Source organism: Malurus melanocephalus, unplaced genomic scaffold (assembly GCF_030028575.1).
Source record: "Malurus melanocephalus ecotype Western Australia unplaced genomic scaffold, MMel_1.1 scaffold_26, whole genome shotgun sequence".
NCBI classification, from domain to species: domain Eukaryota; kingdom Metazoa; phylum Chordata; class Aves; order Passeriformes; family Maluridae; genus Malurus; species Malurus melanocephalus.
Window position 1 is genome coordinate 632,680 of NW_026623258.1, and position 18,004 is coordinate 650,683.

At 39.5% G+C, this 18,004-nt stretch overlaps 1 protein-coding gene across 3 annotated transcripts in view; it reads left to right on the forward strand.

Annotated features, from left to right (window-relative positions):
• ATAD2B (ATPase family AAA domain containing 2B) overlaps positions 1 to 17,750 on the forward strand; it is a 74,063-nt gene extending 56,313 nt beyond the window's left edge. For all 3 annotated transcript variants that reach the window (XM_057390427.1, XM_057390426.1, XM_057390428.1), the window contains exons 25-28: positions 10,058 to 10,750; positions 12,260 to 12,387; positions 15,998 to 16,126; positions 17,472 to 17,750. In XM_057390427.1, coding sequence (XP_057246410.1) covers positions 10,058 to 10,750; positions 12,260 to 12,387; positions 15,998 to 16,126; positions 17,472 to 17,513 — 992 coding nt within the window. In that variant the 3' untranslated portion in view covers positions 17,514 to 17,750. The remainder of the gene's footprint in view (positions 1 to 10,057; positions 10,751 to 12,259; positions 12,388 to 15,997; positions 16,127 to 17,471) is intronic.
• Positions 17,751 to 18,004: the final 254 nt, after the last annotated feature.

The window sequence follows — 18,004 nt, forward strand, 5'->3', positions numbered from 1 at the left end:
TAATTTCTTCCGTTAAAGGAATTAAAGTCAATCGTACRGAATTACAGTTAGAATAAATTGTTATATAATAAATTGATGATGTGGATCCAAGCTGTTCTTTATTCATTTGGCAGCTCATGCAAAAACAGAGGGAGGGAAGGGATTCCCAATTTATTTTTTACAATTTCCTGTGAAGTCCAGGATGGAGATTCTCCCTCTGGCTGATCCCCAGAGCACTTTGTTGGCTGTGCATGCTGTGCAGCAGATGGGGTTTAGAGCCCTCCAAGCTGGACATCCCTTGGGAAAGGAGAAAGCAGCCATTGCAGGTGACTTGGACCCAAAGCAGCTCCGGTACCTTTCTCGATTCCCCTCTGTTGTGGAGGTGGCAGCAGTTGTTTGAAAACAGGAGCCATCAGCTGTGGGAAATTGCAAGTGTCTCTGTGCAAACAACAAAGTTACAGTTAAGGCACTGATCCTGTGGTATTCTCGTGATCCAGCTTGGAAGCCAAGAAAATTTGAGGCTTAGTGGTGTTTGGGACTACGATCAAATGAAAATCTGCCTTTTAAGGCTGAGTCTGGGAAAGGTAAATGTGATGCATCTGGTAATCAAGAGAGAGAACCAGGAACTGATGAGCAATCAGAAATCTGCAGAAGGAATTCAAGTAGTACATGGATGCTCTTGAAGATTGATGTGGTCAGTTCAGCAGGCACTGGAAATTGGGAAGAGAAACTGTCTTAAAAGGGTACTTTGGAGGATAAGCTAGGGAAGGGTGAGAGTAGAACTGAGCATATTGTGGGGAGCTCAAATAGCAGCAAATGAAACTGTGGATTGTGATTGTTTAARTGGAAGAAGTAAGTTTAGAGAAGGGATTTCTGAAGAGGGGTTGTTTTAGAGGGAAAGTGGAATTTTTTTTATGGTCCACAATTCATTTTTTTTTTTTAAGTCTAATGTGTTGCACAGAGTAACAATAAAAATTATTGAAGTACTTTAATTAAACAGGATAAAACTGTACTTTTCAATTAGTAATTCTGAAAATATTGCATGTTTTCTGCTCTTTGAACTTGAATTATTTTTCCCCTTAGAGGAATCTAAAGCAAAAATAACCAATCCTAACATTATTTTCGTGATCAGTTATTACTATTTTTAGGAGCTTTGCCTTACCAGATTGTAGGAAATCGCTGCAAAAAGGCTAATTCAGATGTCAAACCTGAGAACTCTAAAAGAAATTATTGTCCAGTATCTTCTCTAAAAACAGAGTGGACTGCAGACAATGCAGCAGCCTTGTGAAATGTAAGGCCCTGCTCAGGGCTAGTACAGTAGAAAATGAGAGCTGGATTATTATATGCTGGTTTGTTTTCTGAGGTTATATATTTTATATAAAACTTTYTTAGCTTTTTAGTTACCTATTATTTTGTGATTTATTTCATTTTTCTAATGTATTTGAACTATATTCTTAATTTGATTAGATCAGATGGGCTGTTGGACATGTGGCACATAAATAATTTTTGTGTTTGAAGGCATGGTGATACACATTCCTGAGTTACATTTCATCTGCAACTTGCATTTCCCTTGTTGAAGGTACAGCTGTGTGGGTCATGTCTCACAGTATAGATGAGTTTTAAAAATATTGCTTCATAGGAATTGCTGAAAATCTATTTGGGCAAGTTCTGCCACAATTTAAAATTTATTTCCATTATCGACTGTGTATTTTGAGAAAAGTGCAAGTATTCTGGTGGGAACTTGAAATGGGACATATGTCAGAAGTCTGATATAAGCAGTTTTATGATTATAGAATCACCAAWTTACAGTGGTTGGAGGGAACCTCTGGAGATCTTCTAGTCTAGCTCCCCTCAGAGCTGGTTGCTCAAGGCTTTGTCCAATTGTGTTCTGAACATCTCCAAGAATGGAGGCTCTGTGTCATGCCTGGGGAACCTCTTGTAGTGCTTGGCCACCAACAATRATTTCTTTTTCTTAATTTTGAGTATCTTCATTTCAGTCGGTGCCCATTGCCTCTTGTCCCTGGGCACTGCTGAGGAGTCTCATTTTCCTTTGTGTGGAGTTGTGTGAAAAAGCAAACTACCAGCAGTGTGAAGTTTGCTGTGTTTGCTAAATTAAGTTGTTCAGATRTATGTTAGCTTAGAAAGCATTAGCATCTCTTTAATCATTGGGATTTTGTATGATTAAACTGTATCCAACTGCTCCATTTTGCCAGTAGATGGGGCATGTTACATACTATTTTACTGTCTTGCACTTGCTTCCTTTAGTGTTGCCTATAAATAAACTCTACAGGGAAGATTTAGCTTTGCATTCTTATCTTTTTTTTGCAGCATTTAATGATAATATATTGTAGTGATAGACTGCAGATTTTATGTTTTCTTCATAGAGAAGATGTCTTTTATGCCATATGATAAATAGCATAGCTGTGAAAATGGCATTTGGAGCAAATAAAGAAAATTTAAATCCTTTGTGTTATGCAAACTATTAAAAATATAAGTTTTATATAAAAGTCATTTTATGAAATATGAAGTAAGCACACTGCTAACTTTTCCCAATAATTTAAGTGATTAGTGGTCTCTGTGGAAGGAATTGTAGGGAGACTAAGGAAGGATCTAAAGAACTGTTACACAAAATGTAGTTTCTAAATAAATACCRTTTTYTGCACSTTTTGTGTTRGATTTTTTTGGCTGATTGGTTTTTWGTTAGCTTTTTTCCCCCTTAAATGGTGGTTTTTGCTGTCCARTGAAACATTTATCATGGAAAGGCTTTTGTTTTGTCTACAGTACTTCTAAAAAAGATTTTTAGAAAGAAAAGGTCTTTCATTTACARTCTTTCTCAGACACCATTTTATTCTCAGTCTTTGTCCGACTTTCATCTGTTTAGTGTCTCTTCTTTGACCTCTTTGTTACAGTGGTGTCAGTGATTGCTGTACTTCAGGCTTCTGTGACTGCAGCAATGTGTTATCAAAGGACATGGCAGATCAGATGCCATCTGGTTTTTCTTATTTTAACTGTTTTCTCCCTTTTGGTGTGGTTCTGARTTTGGATTCAGAAATTGTCATTTGCTAATTGGCAAATTAACAGTCAKCCAGATGAAATTCTAGTAGCTGCTGTTTTGTCACTTACCCTACATTTGCTACTGCTTTGTTTTCTCCTTCTGCTTTCCAGATTTGACTTGGATTWATTCTCACTTGAGATAGGGGCAAGTACTGTTCCTTGATAAACACCATTAAAAAAGATTTTCTGGAATGTGAGGATATCTTTACTCAGAGCTGGGACAACTGTCTCTTTTTGTTTGTCATTTTGTTCTGGGTGGCGTAGGAGTTGGCATTCTGGATGGGAGTAGTTTGATCTCTTGTATGTGATGCTGCCTTCAACCAGATGCTTTAAAAGAAAGTTGCAAACATTTGAGAAATAATTTTTTTCATGCCTGATTTTGAAGGAAGTACCAACATAGCTGATGATTCCAAGTTGGTTAACAGTTCTTTTAAACTCCATAGGCTTCTTAGTTCTTCTAATTTAAAATGCAATTTAGTGAATTTTTAGGAGTTCTAATAAAACTTGACTACCTGTTCTTTTTTGAGATCCCATCAAACTTTTGAACTTGGTGATATCTAGTGACAAAGAAATTTTCTTTCATCACTATTAAATACTTGTCCATTGAATTAATCAAGTGTCTTTTCTCTGGCAGAGGGCTGAGTGGGTTCTACAATTTACCTATCAGTGACTTTTTTATATTCTCTTGTTCTCTTCTTTATAACTCAGTAATGCAAGATGGCTCAGCCTCTCTTAAGGAGGTTTCCTCGAAAGCATTATTATCACCTTTCTTATAAACACAGCAAAAAGATCTTCTGAAATAGTTTTGGGGCTTTTTTCTCCTCTAAGTGGTATGTACAAGTCATGTAATGCAAACAGTTTTCAGATCAAATGGATTGCTTCCTTCCTCCCTTTTGAAAACTGTGTCAGTGTTTGCTTTAAATTGTTTGAAGACTTGCTGGTTCTGTCTGCAGAGGTTGTGGATTTTCTTGGGATTATTAGCCATTTATTAACTTCAGATTTCTGTTTGTATTGTTTTGTTCTTTTGGTTTTAGGGGTTTTTTTTTTCAATTTTGCCTCCTTGATGGAGAAACCACCCAGTAGCCATGATTCTTTCTTTTGTTTGTTCGTGGCCCTCTTGCAGCAGGAAGATGTCATTSAGTAGTCCTTCAGAGCCAGCTGAAGGTACCAAGGATGTGTAGAGCTGGAATAGTTGCCATTGTACAGAGCTAATCAGTGCAGAAGGGAAATGAGCAGATCTATAAAGGTGGAAAGTCTAAAAATTATCTCCACAGCTGACATTAATCTGATTGTCTCTTCTCTTTTGACTTCATTTTCCTCTTTAATTTTCCAGTGTGGCTGTCTTGCTATGTATTTTACTAACATAATTACTCTGCTTTCATGTAAATTATATTTTATCTTGGTTTCCTTAGAAAAWCATACCTGTGCTCTCTGTCCATCTCTGTTCCCCTAATAACTTCTGAATCATTTAGCAGAGTTCAGACAGATTTGACAGGAGTTGAGAGCTGAAAGATTAGATTCCTTCAGGTTTTGTGAAAATTGGTAGCTGGACAAATTCACGTGTCTACTGCAGGCAAAGGCAGATTGAAGGTAGATTGAAAATGGTAGTTACCTGTTCTGCATCTGGCCTTGGTAGCTGAGCAGATAAAACATGGGATTGGGCAGGCATGGCATGCACACCTCAAAGGGAATGTCCTGTGTCCTGTTCAACTGGTGTGGGGAGGAACAGGAAACACTGGGATGGTTCTGTGAGAAATACTGGGAAGAGTTGAGTTGAGAGGATTACTGGGAAGGGCAGGGGAAAGCAGTTTATTGGGGAAGAAAATACTGGGATTGCTGCAGCCAGGATGGGTTTGTTACCCATTTCAACTCCTCCTTATGAAACTTGACTCTTTCTGGTTAAGYAGAAATRCCCAGATTSTTCAAGTATTTGTTTACAAAATAYAGGCTGTTTTTGAAGCTTATAAAGRTCATAAATATGTGAAGTTGTTGCATGCAATTCTTTTCATGTATTTGTCAGCTCTGTGCCTTGAGTGCCCTCCATCTAGGTGAAGAAAATGACATCTTTTAGAGATTAGTTCCACAGTCACTTAATGCTGGTCAAACTGCAGGTCACTACTAAAGAGGCTGTCTTTTCTTGTCACTGGTGGCATATTCCCACCGTGTTCCCTGTGCCAGCACTGTCATTCATGAGCTGGAAAGCTCAACCAAAGATGCTGAAAAATAACCCAGAAAAAAMCCCAACAACCTAATGTTTCAGATGGATTTAGTTCTGTTATCTCTTTTACTGCAGGAACAGTAGTGCCGGCACAAATGAGGCAGTGGAAATGCTGTAGCTGGCTTTGGAGGGAGAAATGGCTTTGTTAGTGGAAGCTGGCACCTCACCTTGCTTTTTAAGCCATTGTGGAACTGTGATCAGTTCTTTCTTGCTGCTTATCTCTGACTGCAGTTTGGGACTTCSTGAGTAGAAACTCCAGAGACTTTCAAGTGGACTATTTAGTGTCTCTTGGTAAGGAATGTGGAGCTACTGGAAGCAGCTAAATTACTGTGGCAGGTACATAGATATCCTGGATGCTGCATAAAAGAGTGTAAGTTGCTGGTTTTAAGTGCTTTCTCAAGGCTTTGAGTTACTTTACACACAAGACATCAGAAAGGTGTTGAAGGTTTTGATCATGGAAGAAAAACTTAAAACACGTGAATTGCTTTAAGTGGTTCTTGGTACTTCAGACTGAAAATCTAGATCCATGGTGATCTTGCTTGCTGTGAGAATCTTTGGGTTTTAATCCCCAGGAATTCTTCATGAAATGAAGTAATAACAGAGAATTTACAATTTGATGGATGTCAGTTTTATCATTTGATGGCAGAGGATTCACGTTCTCTGATGGGTTTTAAGCAGTGTGGAAGCCCCATGGAAGGTGCTTTTCTGCAGCATAGACTGAACTCGTTAGCCTCGAATACTGTGCTGCACTCATTGTACTGTAGTAGCCAAACTAGAGAAATTTTAAGAGAAACATCTCTGCTGCATCTTATTAGGGTTCTTCCAGATTAAGGGAAGCAGACTTGCTTGTTAATAATTGACGGTCTTTGAATCATCTAATTGTGTCTGCTTTCTTTTCCAGCTGTTCACTTTATTTCTCTGTAGTCTGCAGTTCTGTCACTGGGCTTCTGGATTTGGGGCACAGCAACAATGCCTCCTCAACTCTGAAGCTTCCATACATTCACCCATGCTTTTGAGATCTCTTTTCCCGAGACCAAACTAAACAGAAAGGTCACAGTTACCTCTAGGTCTTGCATAAATACWTCAGAAAAGTGGGAAGGAGTTGAATTTTTTGGTTCAAATAGTTTGGTTGTTTTTTTTTTCCCTACCACTGTTCTTTAATAGCCAAGAACTGTGCTCTCCTCTGGACAGGGTTGGTGCTTATTTCACCAGATGATGTTRTCATTACTTAGTGTAGCTGACTGGAGAATCTCCAAGCAACACCTGTCAGTGGGCAAGAATTCAGAATTTCTGAAAGTCTGCAACAGCTTTCATTTTGCTTAACTTCATTTAGAGGACTCCTTCACTACTTTTGAAGAAAGGACTGTACAGAATTTTGTTTTAATCATGCCTAGGGGAAACACTGTCTTCCTTGTTTATGGGTCTTTCAGATGACTCTGAAATTATCTTAACATAGGCATGGACGAATTGAGAAACTTCACTTAATTGCTTAACAAAATATAGAGTAAATTTGTATTCATTGATTAATTGCATTGTATTACATAGCACTTAAAAAAATGTTGTCTGCATAGATTGTAAAGCTTAGGAAAAAAAGAGCAGGGGAAGTTTGTTTTTAATACCAACTTCATGTGAACCTGAGTGAAATGGTAGGTGTGACTTGTGGTCAGACAGATATTTATTGTTATTAAAAATGCCTAGTAGTGATTTACAAAAAAGCAAACCAGACAGAAGCTAGAACTGAAATGAGGATCCCTTYGGCAAATCGGTAGAGGTTATGTGAAGATTATAGAGTGAATAGTTGGCCAATTTAGAAGGCAAGTGAACGTATTCATGTGTGAATAATTGGTATTATAATAGTTTTGAGTTAGAGAAACTCAGTTCCGTAAAGCACGATTCTTCTGACATAAGTATTCACATTGCCTCTGGCACAAATAATGCTGAAAGACTGGGTGTCAATGGGGAGRGTTTCCTGATGAATAGTTTTCAAAGGAGGAATTGAAAAGGTGTTAAGACGTTAAGTTGCAATTGTATGTACTTTGTTCATTTTTTACACAAAGTTCACTCAAAGTTTTTCTTCTGTAAATAGCTGTCCCATTCTGCTACCTACAGGAAGCTGATAGTATGTCATGAATTCTACTGACTAGAAAAAAAAAAGTTTGACATTCTGCTCTTGATAGTTTACAATCTTCTAAAATATAACCATTAAGGCAGCAAAGATGGGACTCCGGGTTAAGTTTACTTTTTGGCAGTAATCCCTTAACCCATTAGTTCCTCTCAGTTAGCCCATTAGTTTTGCCTCAGTTTTACCCTGTGGTAGGTCCTTCTTCCTTTTTAAGTTATATTCAGCTGTCCTGCAGGATTCAGTAATATATTTTACTGTTTCCTGCCTCATATRGCAACTTCTCAGGTCCCTGATACTCTTGCAGTAGTGCCTTTTTCTTTCCATTAAATATCAAGGGGACCAATACAGATGATGAAATCTGGTGTTGTCAGTCTGCAATTTGTCACATGATTGTCTGGTCCATTAAACACTTCTCCTACTTGTGCCACTCCCTTAACTGGGGGAATAAGCAGAACAGAAAGRCTGGTGGTGGGGTTTGTTTTTAAATATTGTATTCCTTGCTCAGCTTTTCACTCAGCTTGGCTGTCAGTGTGAAACAAAATCCATGTGATAGTGTTTTGGTTGCTAAGTTCTGGAACCAAAATGTCCCCTCTCATCCCAAAAGACATTGCTGCATCACTTTTTTTTTTTTGTTGCTTTGTCCTAATTAAAAGCATCAGTGAAAAAAAACACACCTAATGTTTGTTCAAAAAGTACAGCATGAGACACTGAGTGAGCTGGACTTGCTGGCTGTCATTTGGGAAGACTTGAAATTTGATAAGAGGGTAATACAAGAATTCATTCCATTTTGCTTTAAAATTATTTCTCTCACATCTAAGAATTTTAGGAATGTACYTGTGTGTTTAGGCAAATTATGAATTCTCATCCCAGGTGGAACTCACAGTGTGGACTCAGAAGAGATGGACCAGTAAAAATATATTTGAAGTACAATTCACTGATRCATTGTCAACTGTATTTGACATTTTTTATGTCTGATGTGTCTATCTGAATTACAACAAAGTCAGCCTAAGAAGCCAAAAATCAGTGTATGTTYTAAAATTCCAACTTATTTATACATTTAGGACATACTAGATTTCCTTTAAAAGACTTTTACTGTCCATCTGTGTGTTATTTACCCATCTTTGGGGTTGCACTGAGACTCAACCCATTGCCTAAAAGAGGATTTTTTTGGCTATAAGTTTACATTTCCCATTTTAGTTTCAGATTTGCTCCTTCAGTGATTAATGAAAATCTCTTGCACAATCTAGGGGAAAAATGAACTTCTGAAAAGTTATGTGAGTAGGTTGTAGTTTGCCTTCAATAAAACAGTGACATTGACTGTAGAAGTCACTATGGAATTTTGTGTATAGATGGAGAAAGGGGATTTTTTTCCCCTCAAATCTTGCAATTCTCCATAAGGATTATTACAGTAAATACACATTCCAAGTGAGACTGTTTTTATTASAGTGTGATTGTATCTTCAGATAGCTTTAAAGGTAAAAGGTTAAGATTTATTCCTAATGTAGTGGTTAAACTACCTGCTTACATACAGCACTCATGGGGAGAGGTTCTGAAGTACAACTGTGCTTCTGAGTGTCTGTGAATTAATTCTCAGCACTTGTACCTGCATAGTGCTTGTATCTTCAAAGCAAGATCTTTGTTACTCAAAACTTGGTACTTTGTTACTTTGTGGGCTTGGTAGACCCAGGTTTGACTTAAAACCCCATAAATCAAAGCAACTTAGAAATACAAAGAACATTATGGAGGTGTTCCACGTAAGAGTTCATTTTGAAATGGAAGAAAATTTGTCAGTCTCTGGTAACTGTTGGCTGTGATTTTCATTTATAGTCACTGGGCCACAACTTCAGCAATTTTGCAAAATTGGAGCAGTCTTCATCATTGCTTGAATTTGAATGTAGAAGCTTCAGTTTTTCCCAGTGTCTTCCTTGGTCTTTTGAGCTGTRTGTAGTTAGTGCTCTTGAAAAGGATGTTGACAATAGCATTAGTTTTGAATGGTCTTCCTTCTGCATTTGCTCATCAAATTACAAATGTGCCCAAAGCCTTTAGATCGGTGTGTGTTMGTTCTATCTCACTGCAGACAGGTTAATAAAATAAAATGCCCTTTCTGAAAGATAGTTTATTATGTAATTTTTCAAAGGCACAGAAATTACAACTAAGAAATAAAAATAATGAAAAAGTGAGGATGCAGAAATAATGAAAAAAGGATCACATGCCCATGTTTCTTTGAGTTGAGCAGCACAATATGGCCTCATAACTGACCATAGTTGGAGTAGAGGTTTCCATGTGTCCCTTCCAAGCTGAGTTATTCTATGAATCCATGCATTGCACTTCCATTTGTTTTATTGTATAATAAATCACTGAGGATCTAAAAAGGGAAGATGAGAATAACTGTCTTTAGGGTCTGCATTACCCAAATGAGAATAAGTTCTAAATCATTGCTTAGCTGTTTTAAGTAGGAATTTCTTGTTTCCTTAGTTTAGGAATTGAGTTTATGACTGAATATCCACTCCTTTTACTTCTAAAAGTCCTTGCTACCTCTAATTTGCTCACRTTGAAATCAACAGACAGCTTATTTTTCCTTCAAGTGTGATGATAGTTGATGGCCTCAGACAGCAGCATTTTCTGATATCCTGGTCTCTTCACTGAGGGTACCTGTGCRTCTAAAAGTGTTTGTTTGTTTTCAGTTCGAATACGGAGAAAATCGAGACGACGCTCACAGTGGGGCAAAGGCATCATTAAGAAGAGGAAAGTCAATAATTTAAAGAAAGATGAAGATGATGCRAAGTTTGCTGACGATGAAAATCATGGTGAGGACAGTAAATTGCTGGAAAATGGAGAACTAGAGATCAGCACTGACTGCATTGAGGAGAATGGAGAGGAAACAGGAGACCTCTCTATGACAAATGATGAATCCTCTTGTGATATTATGGATATAGATGCAGAGCAGAGGCTTAACAATGGGACAGCAGGAAAGGAAAACAATTTTGCATCCACAGAAGAAGAGAGCTCAAATGAATCCCTGTTAATAACTGACACTGTTACCCTGGGTGCTGATAARGAATTAAGGAAGGACTCTGTGTTGAAAGGGGACTGTGTGAATGGAGAGACATCCGTACATTCTGAAGGTGTACCTGGTCCAGCCTGCCATAATGGTAAAATGGAATCACTTGATGCTGTTTCACCCTGTGGCAACAGTGATGGGTCTAGCAACAGGCAAAAATCTTTATCTGAAGATCAGCCAAAGCAGAAAATGGAAGCTTCCAGTGAAAGTCAAGAAACTGATCTGGTGAAAGCCGAGTTACCACATTGCAGCAATAATGAGAAAACACTACAGAGCACAGACATTGAAACTAAAGATGCTGAAGCAGACAAAGAAGGTATAASTTGTTTTCCATGTTTCTATCTTTTTCTCAGTGTCCAAGTTAATGTGTGTATTTTTCACAACTTGTGAGTATCTCACTTGTAGTATTTTATGTTACAAATAGTAATATTTTATCAGTTGCTGACTATTTGTTTGAAACCCTTAGTATGCTTACAGCGTAACATAAATGAGATAACATTAAATACATGTTCAAATGTTTTATGTTCAAAAATGTGGATACATAGAATACATGTTTTTGTCTGTATATTCTGATTTATATTTTGATCTACATGATAGATTTTGACTTGTTTTGTTAGAGAATATGATAAGAGTATCATTGACATTGTGTAAAAAAGCATAGAAATACAGAATTTATTCCTTTAAAAACTTGCTCTTAGCAAAAGTTGAAGCAGTTTAACTCACAGGAAAAGCCAGATAAACTTGTTTATCTGTTGGAGAAGGTATCTTGGAGTCACAGTGAACACAATAACAGTACAGAAAAAAGATAAAGAGAAGGAGCAGGAAAATCCTGGTGGTATATAAAAGAAGGGGCCATGTCCTTTGAAGACAAGARAGAGAGTTTCCTCAGGGAACAGAAATAGAAGCCTTATGCATGATTGCCTTTTTAATGAGCTTTTCAGAATTATCTAAAAGAATGAAATCTTTACTTCAAAAGTTRGGGCTGAGATTTACAAAGTAAATGAGCTTTAATGAGAGATCTGAATTAAGAGAAGATTACTGTATACATGTTGGCTGTGTTTGTACATACATATTTTCTCTAAGGGTAAGGAGAATAGTACAAGAAAGGTCCTAGGAATATCACAAGAAGAATATGATGTATTAAGAGCCTTTACATTTCTGAATATGGTAGGTCAATTTGGCATACTATAGTATGGTTATAATAGCAGAGGTCCTCAGAAGAAAAGGCATTTTAAATAGKTGAGGAGAAAAATAGTGAATGAATGTAGGGAGAGAATCAGGATTTATGAAAATACTTCGTTCTTTGTAAAAGAATTGGACAAAAGCTTGAATACAAAGGTGGAAGACACAGAAATGTGTARCAATAGCATGGGGTTTTGGGAGTAGAGCAGATGTTGGAATACTGTGATGATGAAGGCATGTGATGCTTTAGAGAGAAAAATGAAGATTTGTTTCACTTAAGCAGAAAGCATTTTAGCATTTGCCTAATATCTGAACTTGTCTTAGAAGCTGTTTAATTTGTTGTTGTTGAATAGAAAGATACGATGAGAAAATTCTTAGTGAAATTCAGTTTTCATTTAAAGTTGGCACTTCAGAGTTGGGTTTTAAGGATTACCAATTTTGTGGGTTTTTTTTTCTGAACTGTGGGTTTGTGCACCTGTAAACATTCAGAATTTTYAGCAAAGCTGATGAATAACTGCACTGCTACAGTGTTGCTTGATTCAAAACAACCCAACAAACTAAACAAGCAAAATCAAGCTGAAATGAAGAAATACATTGCATTTGGTGAGACTGATGGTGCTGACAGTTGTTTTCCAAATTACAGGTATATTCAAAAGCAAGAAAACACGAAAAGTCGCTGTGGAGCAGTCAAAGCCCAYGAGTTTGGAGCAAGTTCCAGAGGAACCTTCAGATCCTTTACCTTCTGTAGTTGTTGACCATGACAGACTAAAGGTARCAGAAATGAAAAAATGAATTGAATTGTGTGGGAGTGTATTTGGCTTCCAACCCTCTCTAACTCTGGCTGCACAATCGCAGTGGTCAATCCTGAGTCTCACCAGGCACCTTCTGCCAAAGGCTCCAGGACAGACCATTGCTCYCRGCTGCAGAGTAGAGCACGTTCTTCACYTCTGGTCCTGTCCTGRCTGGGCCAAGGGCTACTGCATGAGYGATTTCCTGCTTRATYTGGKYRAAGGCTTGCTGCTGTTCAGGGCCCCASTGGAAATCGTTCTTCTTGCGGGTCACCAGGTAGAGAGGGCTCATGATCTGGCTGTATTCRGGGATGTGYATCCTCCAAAAGCCTATGGCACCCAGGAGAGCTCGTGTCTCCTTTTTGTTGGTCAGTAGAGACATTAACGTGATCTTTCTGAGGACCTCAGTGGGAATCTGGTGCTGTCCATCTTGCCACTTCACTCCCAGGAACTGGATCTCTCGAGCGGGTCCCTTCACTTTGTTCCTTTTTATGGCAAAGCCGACTTCCAGGAGAATCTGAAAGATCTTTTCTCCTTTCTCAAATACTTCTGTTGCTGTGTTCCCCCACACAATGATGTCATCAATATACTGAAGATGTTCCGGAGCCTCACCCTTTTCCAGCGCAGCCTGGATCAGCCCATGGCAGATGGTGGGGCTGTGCTTCCACCCCTGGGGCAGCCGGTTCCAGGTGTACTGCACACCCCTCCAGGTGAAAGCAAACTGAGGCCTGCACTCTGCTGCCAGGGACAGGGATAAAATTGCACTGTCAATGTCAGTAGTGGCACCATTTCACTGCCTTGGACTCCAGCTCGTACTGGAGCTCCGGCATGTTTAGCACGGCCGCGCTCAGCGGTGGAGTCACCTCATTCAAAGCACGATAGTCCATGGACAATCTCCTTTCCCCTTCAGATTTGTGTACAAGCCACATGGGGCTGTTGAAGGGTGAGTGGGCCTTGCTGACCAACCCTTGGCTCTCCAGCTCTTGGATCATCTTCTGGATGGGGATCAGGGCATCTTGATTTGTCCTGTACTGCCAGCTGTGGAGGTGGCAGTTGGTACACATTGCTTCTGAATGTTCAAGAGTCCAACTGCAGAAAGGTTCTCTGATAGTCGAGGCAAGGCATTCAATTGCCTAACACCCTCTGCTTCCACAGCAGCTATTCCAAAAGCCCACTTGAGTCCTTTTGGGTCTTTGAAATACCGGTTCTGGAGGAAATCTATGCCCAGAATGCATGGGGCCTCTGGACCAGTCACGATGGGATGTTTGTGCCACTCCCTCCCAGTCAGGCTCACCTCAGCTTCCAACACAGTCAACTCCTGTGATCCCCGTCACCCCCGCAATAGAAATGATTTCTGCTCCCACGTGCCCCGATGGCATGAGGGTACACTGCGCTCCCATGTCAACCAATGCTTCGTATTTTTGTGGCTCTGATGTGCCAAGCCATCGGATCCACACCATCCAGAAGACACGGTTTTCCCATGCCTCTACCTGGCTAGAGGCAGGGCCCCCTCTAACCCTGGGTATCATCCCTTCCATGGGCCCACCCACAGGTTCCTCCAAGGGAATCAGACATATCACCTCCCCCTCCATTGCGTCTAGTGGGTTGGCTACGGGAAGCTGAGGCTACTTCCCTTTGGAAGAGCTGCCTTGGCTAGTGTTTTCCCCCTTGAGCTGATGCACCCGGGCTGCCAGGGCAGAAGTGGGTTTCCCATCCCACCTCCTCATGTCTTCCCCATGGTCACACAGAAAGGCCCACAGGTGAATTCATGGGATGTATCCCCTCTCCCTAGCTGGGGGATGTTGGGCTCTGACACTGGGGCCTGTGACCTGCATGGGGTCACTGTTCTTTCTTACCTCCTCCCCTATCTCCTTTTTGAGGTCCTTAACCACAGCAGAGACGTGAGCCTGCATTGGGCTATTGATCATACTCGYGTAATACCGGAGCCTGTTGGCTACAGAACCCACTGTCTCTCGGTTGTCATCAGCATTAATMGTGGYAATGAAGGTGGCATACTGGGATGGCCCRTGACTYGCCAGATTCCACAGCATTTGYCCRGTGCACCTGACCTGATCAGGATCATTATGATGCTGCCCGTCCCTTCCAAAGAGCACCTCCATTACTCCYACTTCTCTGAGMTGTTGRATCCCTTCCTCAATTGTCTTCCAGAGCATTCTACGACAGTGTTCCTGCATCCTGTCCTTGTGGACAAACCTCTCTCTTACATTCATTAAAAGCTGCTCCTAGAGAGAAAAGGGCTCCCTCATGARCACCTGATCAACACCCACATCATGGGTCAAGGCTCCCAAATACCTTACCTCACCACTATCCAATTGCATTCCTGGGCCCTTAAAGTCCAAAACCCGAAGTAACCAGGTTGGAAAAGCCTTGTGTCCCTCTCACACAATGTCGTTTCGCAGATTACAGGGACTGTTGTATGACAGGGACTTGSGATGGGATAAAAAGACATCCCCAGGACATACTGTTAACAGGCTCYGTGAAAAATGCTTCCTTTCTGTGTTCTGAAGTAACATTTCCTTTATTTTKTACTCCAAACAAGCATTCTGATGCCAGTTACTTTTGGAAATTATTTGTCCATCAGTGTTTTTTGGATGAAAAGTTAATAAAACTACCGAATCCTTACTGTCCCATCGTTGCTACCCTTATAATCCAGTAATGACACAGCAGTCCACTATTWTAATTACCATTTTTGCAGGTACTCATGTGCGTTAATTGGCCATGCCAGGTACCAAGAAACTGCTGGGTGCCTAGTAATTGGGAGTTAACATCATCTTTTTCCTTCCTGTGTCGGTGTACTTGGTGGAGAAAACTTAGTGGATTGAAAAGCAAATGGGAATTTGTGTTGATGTTTTGGCATCATAGACTGCTAGTTAATTTTCTTTCAGCTTTTTTAAGCAAAGTTATGATAAAATTTGCTGACTTCTGTTGTAAAAAATAGCTTGACCTACTATGACCTATGAMATTTAGATCCCATTTTCTGTGGCGTACAGATGATAATCTCTTTGGAAACCATCGRGTTGTTATGACAGGAGGAAAAAAAATCTTAAATTTTGCTCTTTGGTGCTATGTGAAATACATTCACCTTGTGTTTATGAGAAATTTTACATGTCTTGTGTTCTCCTTCTACCTCCTTCTCTTTTTTGTATCATGTGTCAACATTTGTGGAATTCTAGATATGTCTTCATGTGGTTGTACTTTCTTTTTCCCTATCAGTGTAAGTTATTAAAAATGTCTGCTTTAGCCATCAAAGCAGTTTTTAGAGTTTGCTTTGTTGCAATTACTGACCAAGATGAAATAGGATGAAGTAGCATTTCAAAATAATAAACATGGCCTGAGCTATGCTGAATAAAGGAAATCTTAAGCAGTGTGGGTGTAAGTGGAGAAGTGAAAAGATACATCGAATTCTCTTTGTATCTATATGGAAGCAGTGGCCTTACTGATAACCAGGTGTGGTTTCTTCGTTTTCATGTATCCCCTTCGAAGGAGTGCTTCAGAAAGAAGGCATTTCTGATTTGCCCTTAAAAAACACTTAGAAACTGATGAAAAAAACCCTCCTTTTGTTGTTCCAACAGAAACTGCTTGATCTGGTGGTTAAGAAAAGTGACAACCTGACTGTTGACCAACTTGAGAGATTGTATTCACTCCTCAGTCAATGCATCTACAGACATCGTAGAGACTATGACAAATCACAACTTATAGAGGTGATGTTGTACACCTGCTTTTATTCTTTATCTTAATATTGTGAGATAGATTTTTTTCAAGAACTGTTAATGTGTCAATTTGTTGTTCTACTAGCAAGGAAACCTTTAATAGACCTTGAGGAAGGTATCTATAAAAGGAAAAAAGTTAGTGTAGTAACTTAGAAACCGGAGGCTGTTTCTAATAATGCTCTTCTCAGAAGARGATTAAGCATTTAACCTAAAAGAAGGGAGGAAAGTGGGGAGAGAATACAGCAGTATGAAAAGCATGTTGTGGCAGAGTGAATGGGGTAGAAGCAGTGTCCATGTTTGTGGCATGACTAGCAGTGGTTGTCAGGTTTCACAGACACCCCGACCCCGAGTTGCTGCAGTTGCCCCTAATTGTGTTGCTGTAACTAGGCCAAAACCCAGTTACCCACCTCTGCTCCACACAGTTTGCTGGTTCTGACTTTCATACAAGGCTTTAGAAATGTGACCACCATTTTTAGGTYAGTAAATACAGCCTTGGGAAGATCAGAGCAGCATGGTGGAAGCCAGGTGTCTGCCTTGCCATCACCCTTTGTCACTGAAGTGTTTGCCCTCCAAGGGCATTTCACCATTGGCACAGGCTGATCCCAGCTCTGGATGTGCATTCCCTCCATCACACTGTTCTAACTGCTGAGGGGTTTGGATCAGCTTGCTGATTCAACTGATAACCAGCCCTGCTGAGAAAAGGACAACAATTGCTACTTTCCAGTTGGATCATTGAGCACTAAATATTTTTCTCCATGAATAATTTACAACAAAACCTGTGAAAGCCATAGTGTGTGTTTTTGTAGAGTTCCTGCAGAATATTTTTCAAACAATTTTCATGCTATTCCTCTGCTATCTTCACCTAAAAATATGTTGAAAGTCTGTGCAAGATGGTAGGTAGATAAAAAAGGCATTTGTCCAGCAGGAGAGTGTAGATACTGATCTTTACTTTGATTATCCAGACTGTGCAGAGATGTGGTTACAGCTGGGTCACCAACAGCATAAGCATGCAGTAAGACTTAAATTCATGCAGTGTGCTACTGCAATGCTTTCCTAATACATACTGAGCACATTAATTATGTAAGTGATCCTAATAAGCCTTGATTTTCTCATGGACTTTCACAGTAGAGTACTTTTCTGCATTAATACTTCTTTAATGATTTTCTTCTTTAATCATATTTTGATAGAAGATAGCAGCTAATAAACAGAAATGTCTATTTTCATTTATTTATTTGTTCAGATTAAAATAAGTAACACAGTAAGTACTACTTCAAAAAGTAACTCTATTTCTGTCTCTGCATATTTATGAATAGCTAATGGTTTGTGTCTCTTGCAGGAGATGGAAAGAACAGTTCATGTGTTTGAAACATTCCTGTGAACTCGTCAAGATGGGTGGGTTTATCCTCTCAAACTGCTCATGGGAGAGCAGTCCTCTGAGCCATTCAGTTTCCATTTGCACCAAGTATGTGCAGAGCCTTGGTCTTAAGTGCTCTCTCTTTTYGTTTCTGTTGAATTTGGTGCTATTGTCTCAGGTACCTGAAACCAACCAGCCTACAAGAACCAAACGGAACTTCATATAGTTGTATCTGATATAAATAAAGAATACAATGCCACAGCTTGGAGATTTTTGGTGCTACAGAAACTGTTCTCATTCCTGCTCTTGTTCACTCTACATGCATTATCTTTGGGGAAACTTCAGGCAAAGTGAAGACCAACACATACAAGAGGACTGGAAAGAGCAGATCTAAGTTGAATATTTTTGAACAGGCAACCTTTTTTTAATTTTTTTTTCCAATTTTTCTCTTCTCTGGGGTTATGGACAAAAAAAATCTGTCCTAAAGAAGGCAGTGATGCATTGTGGTAGGAATC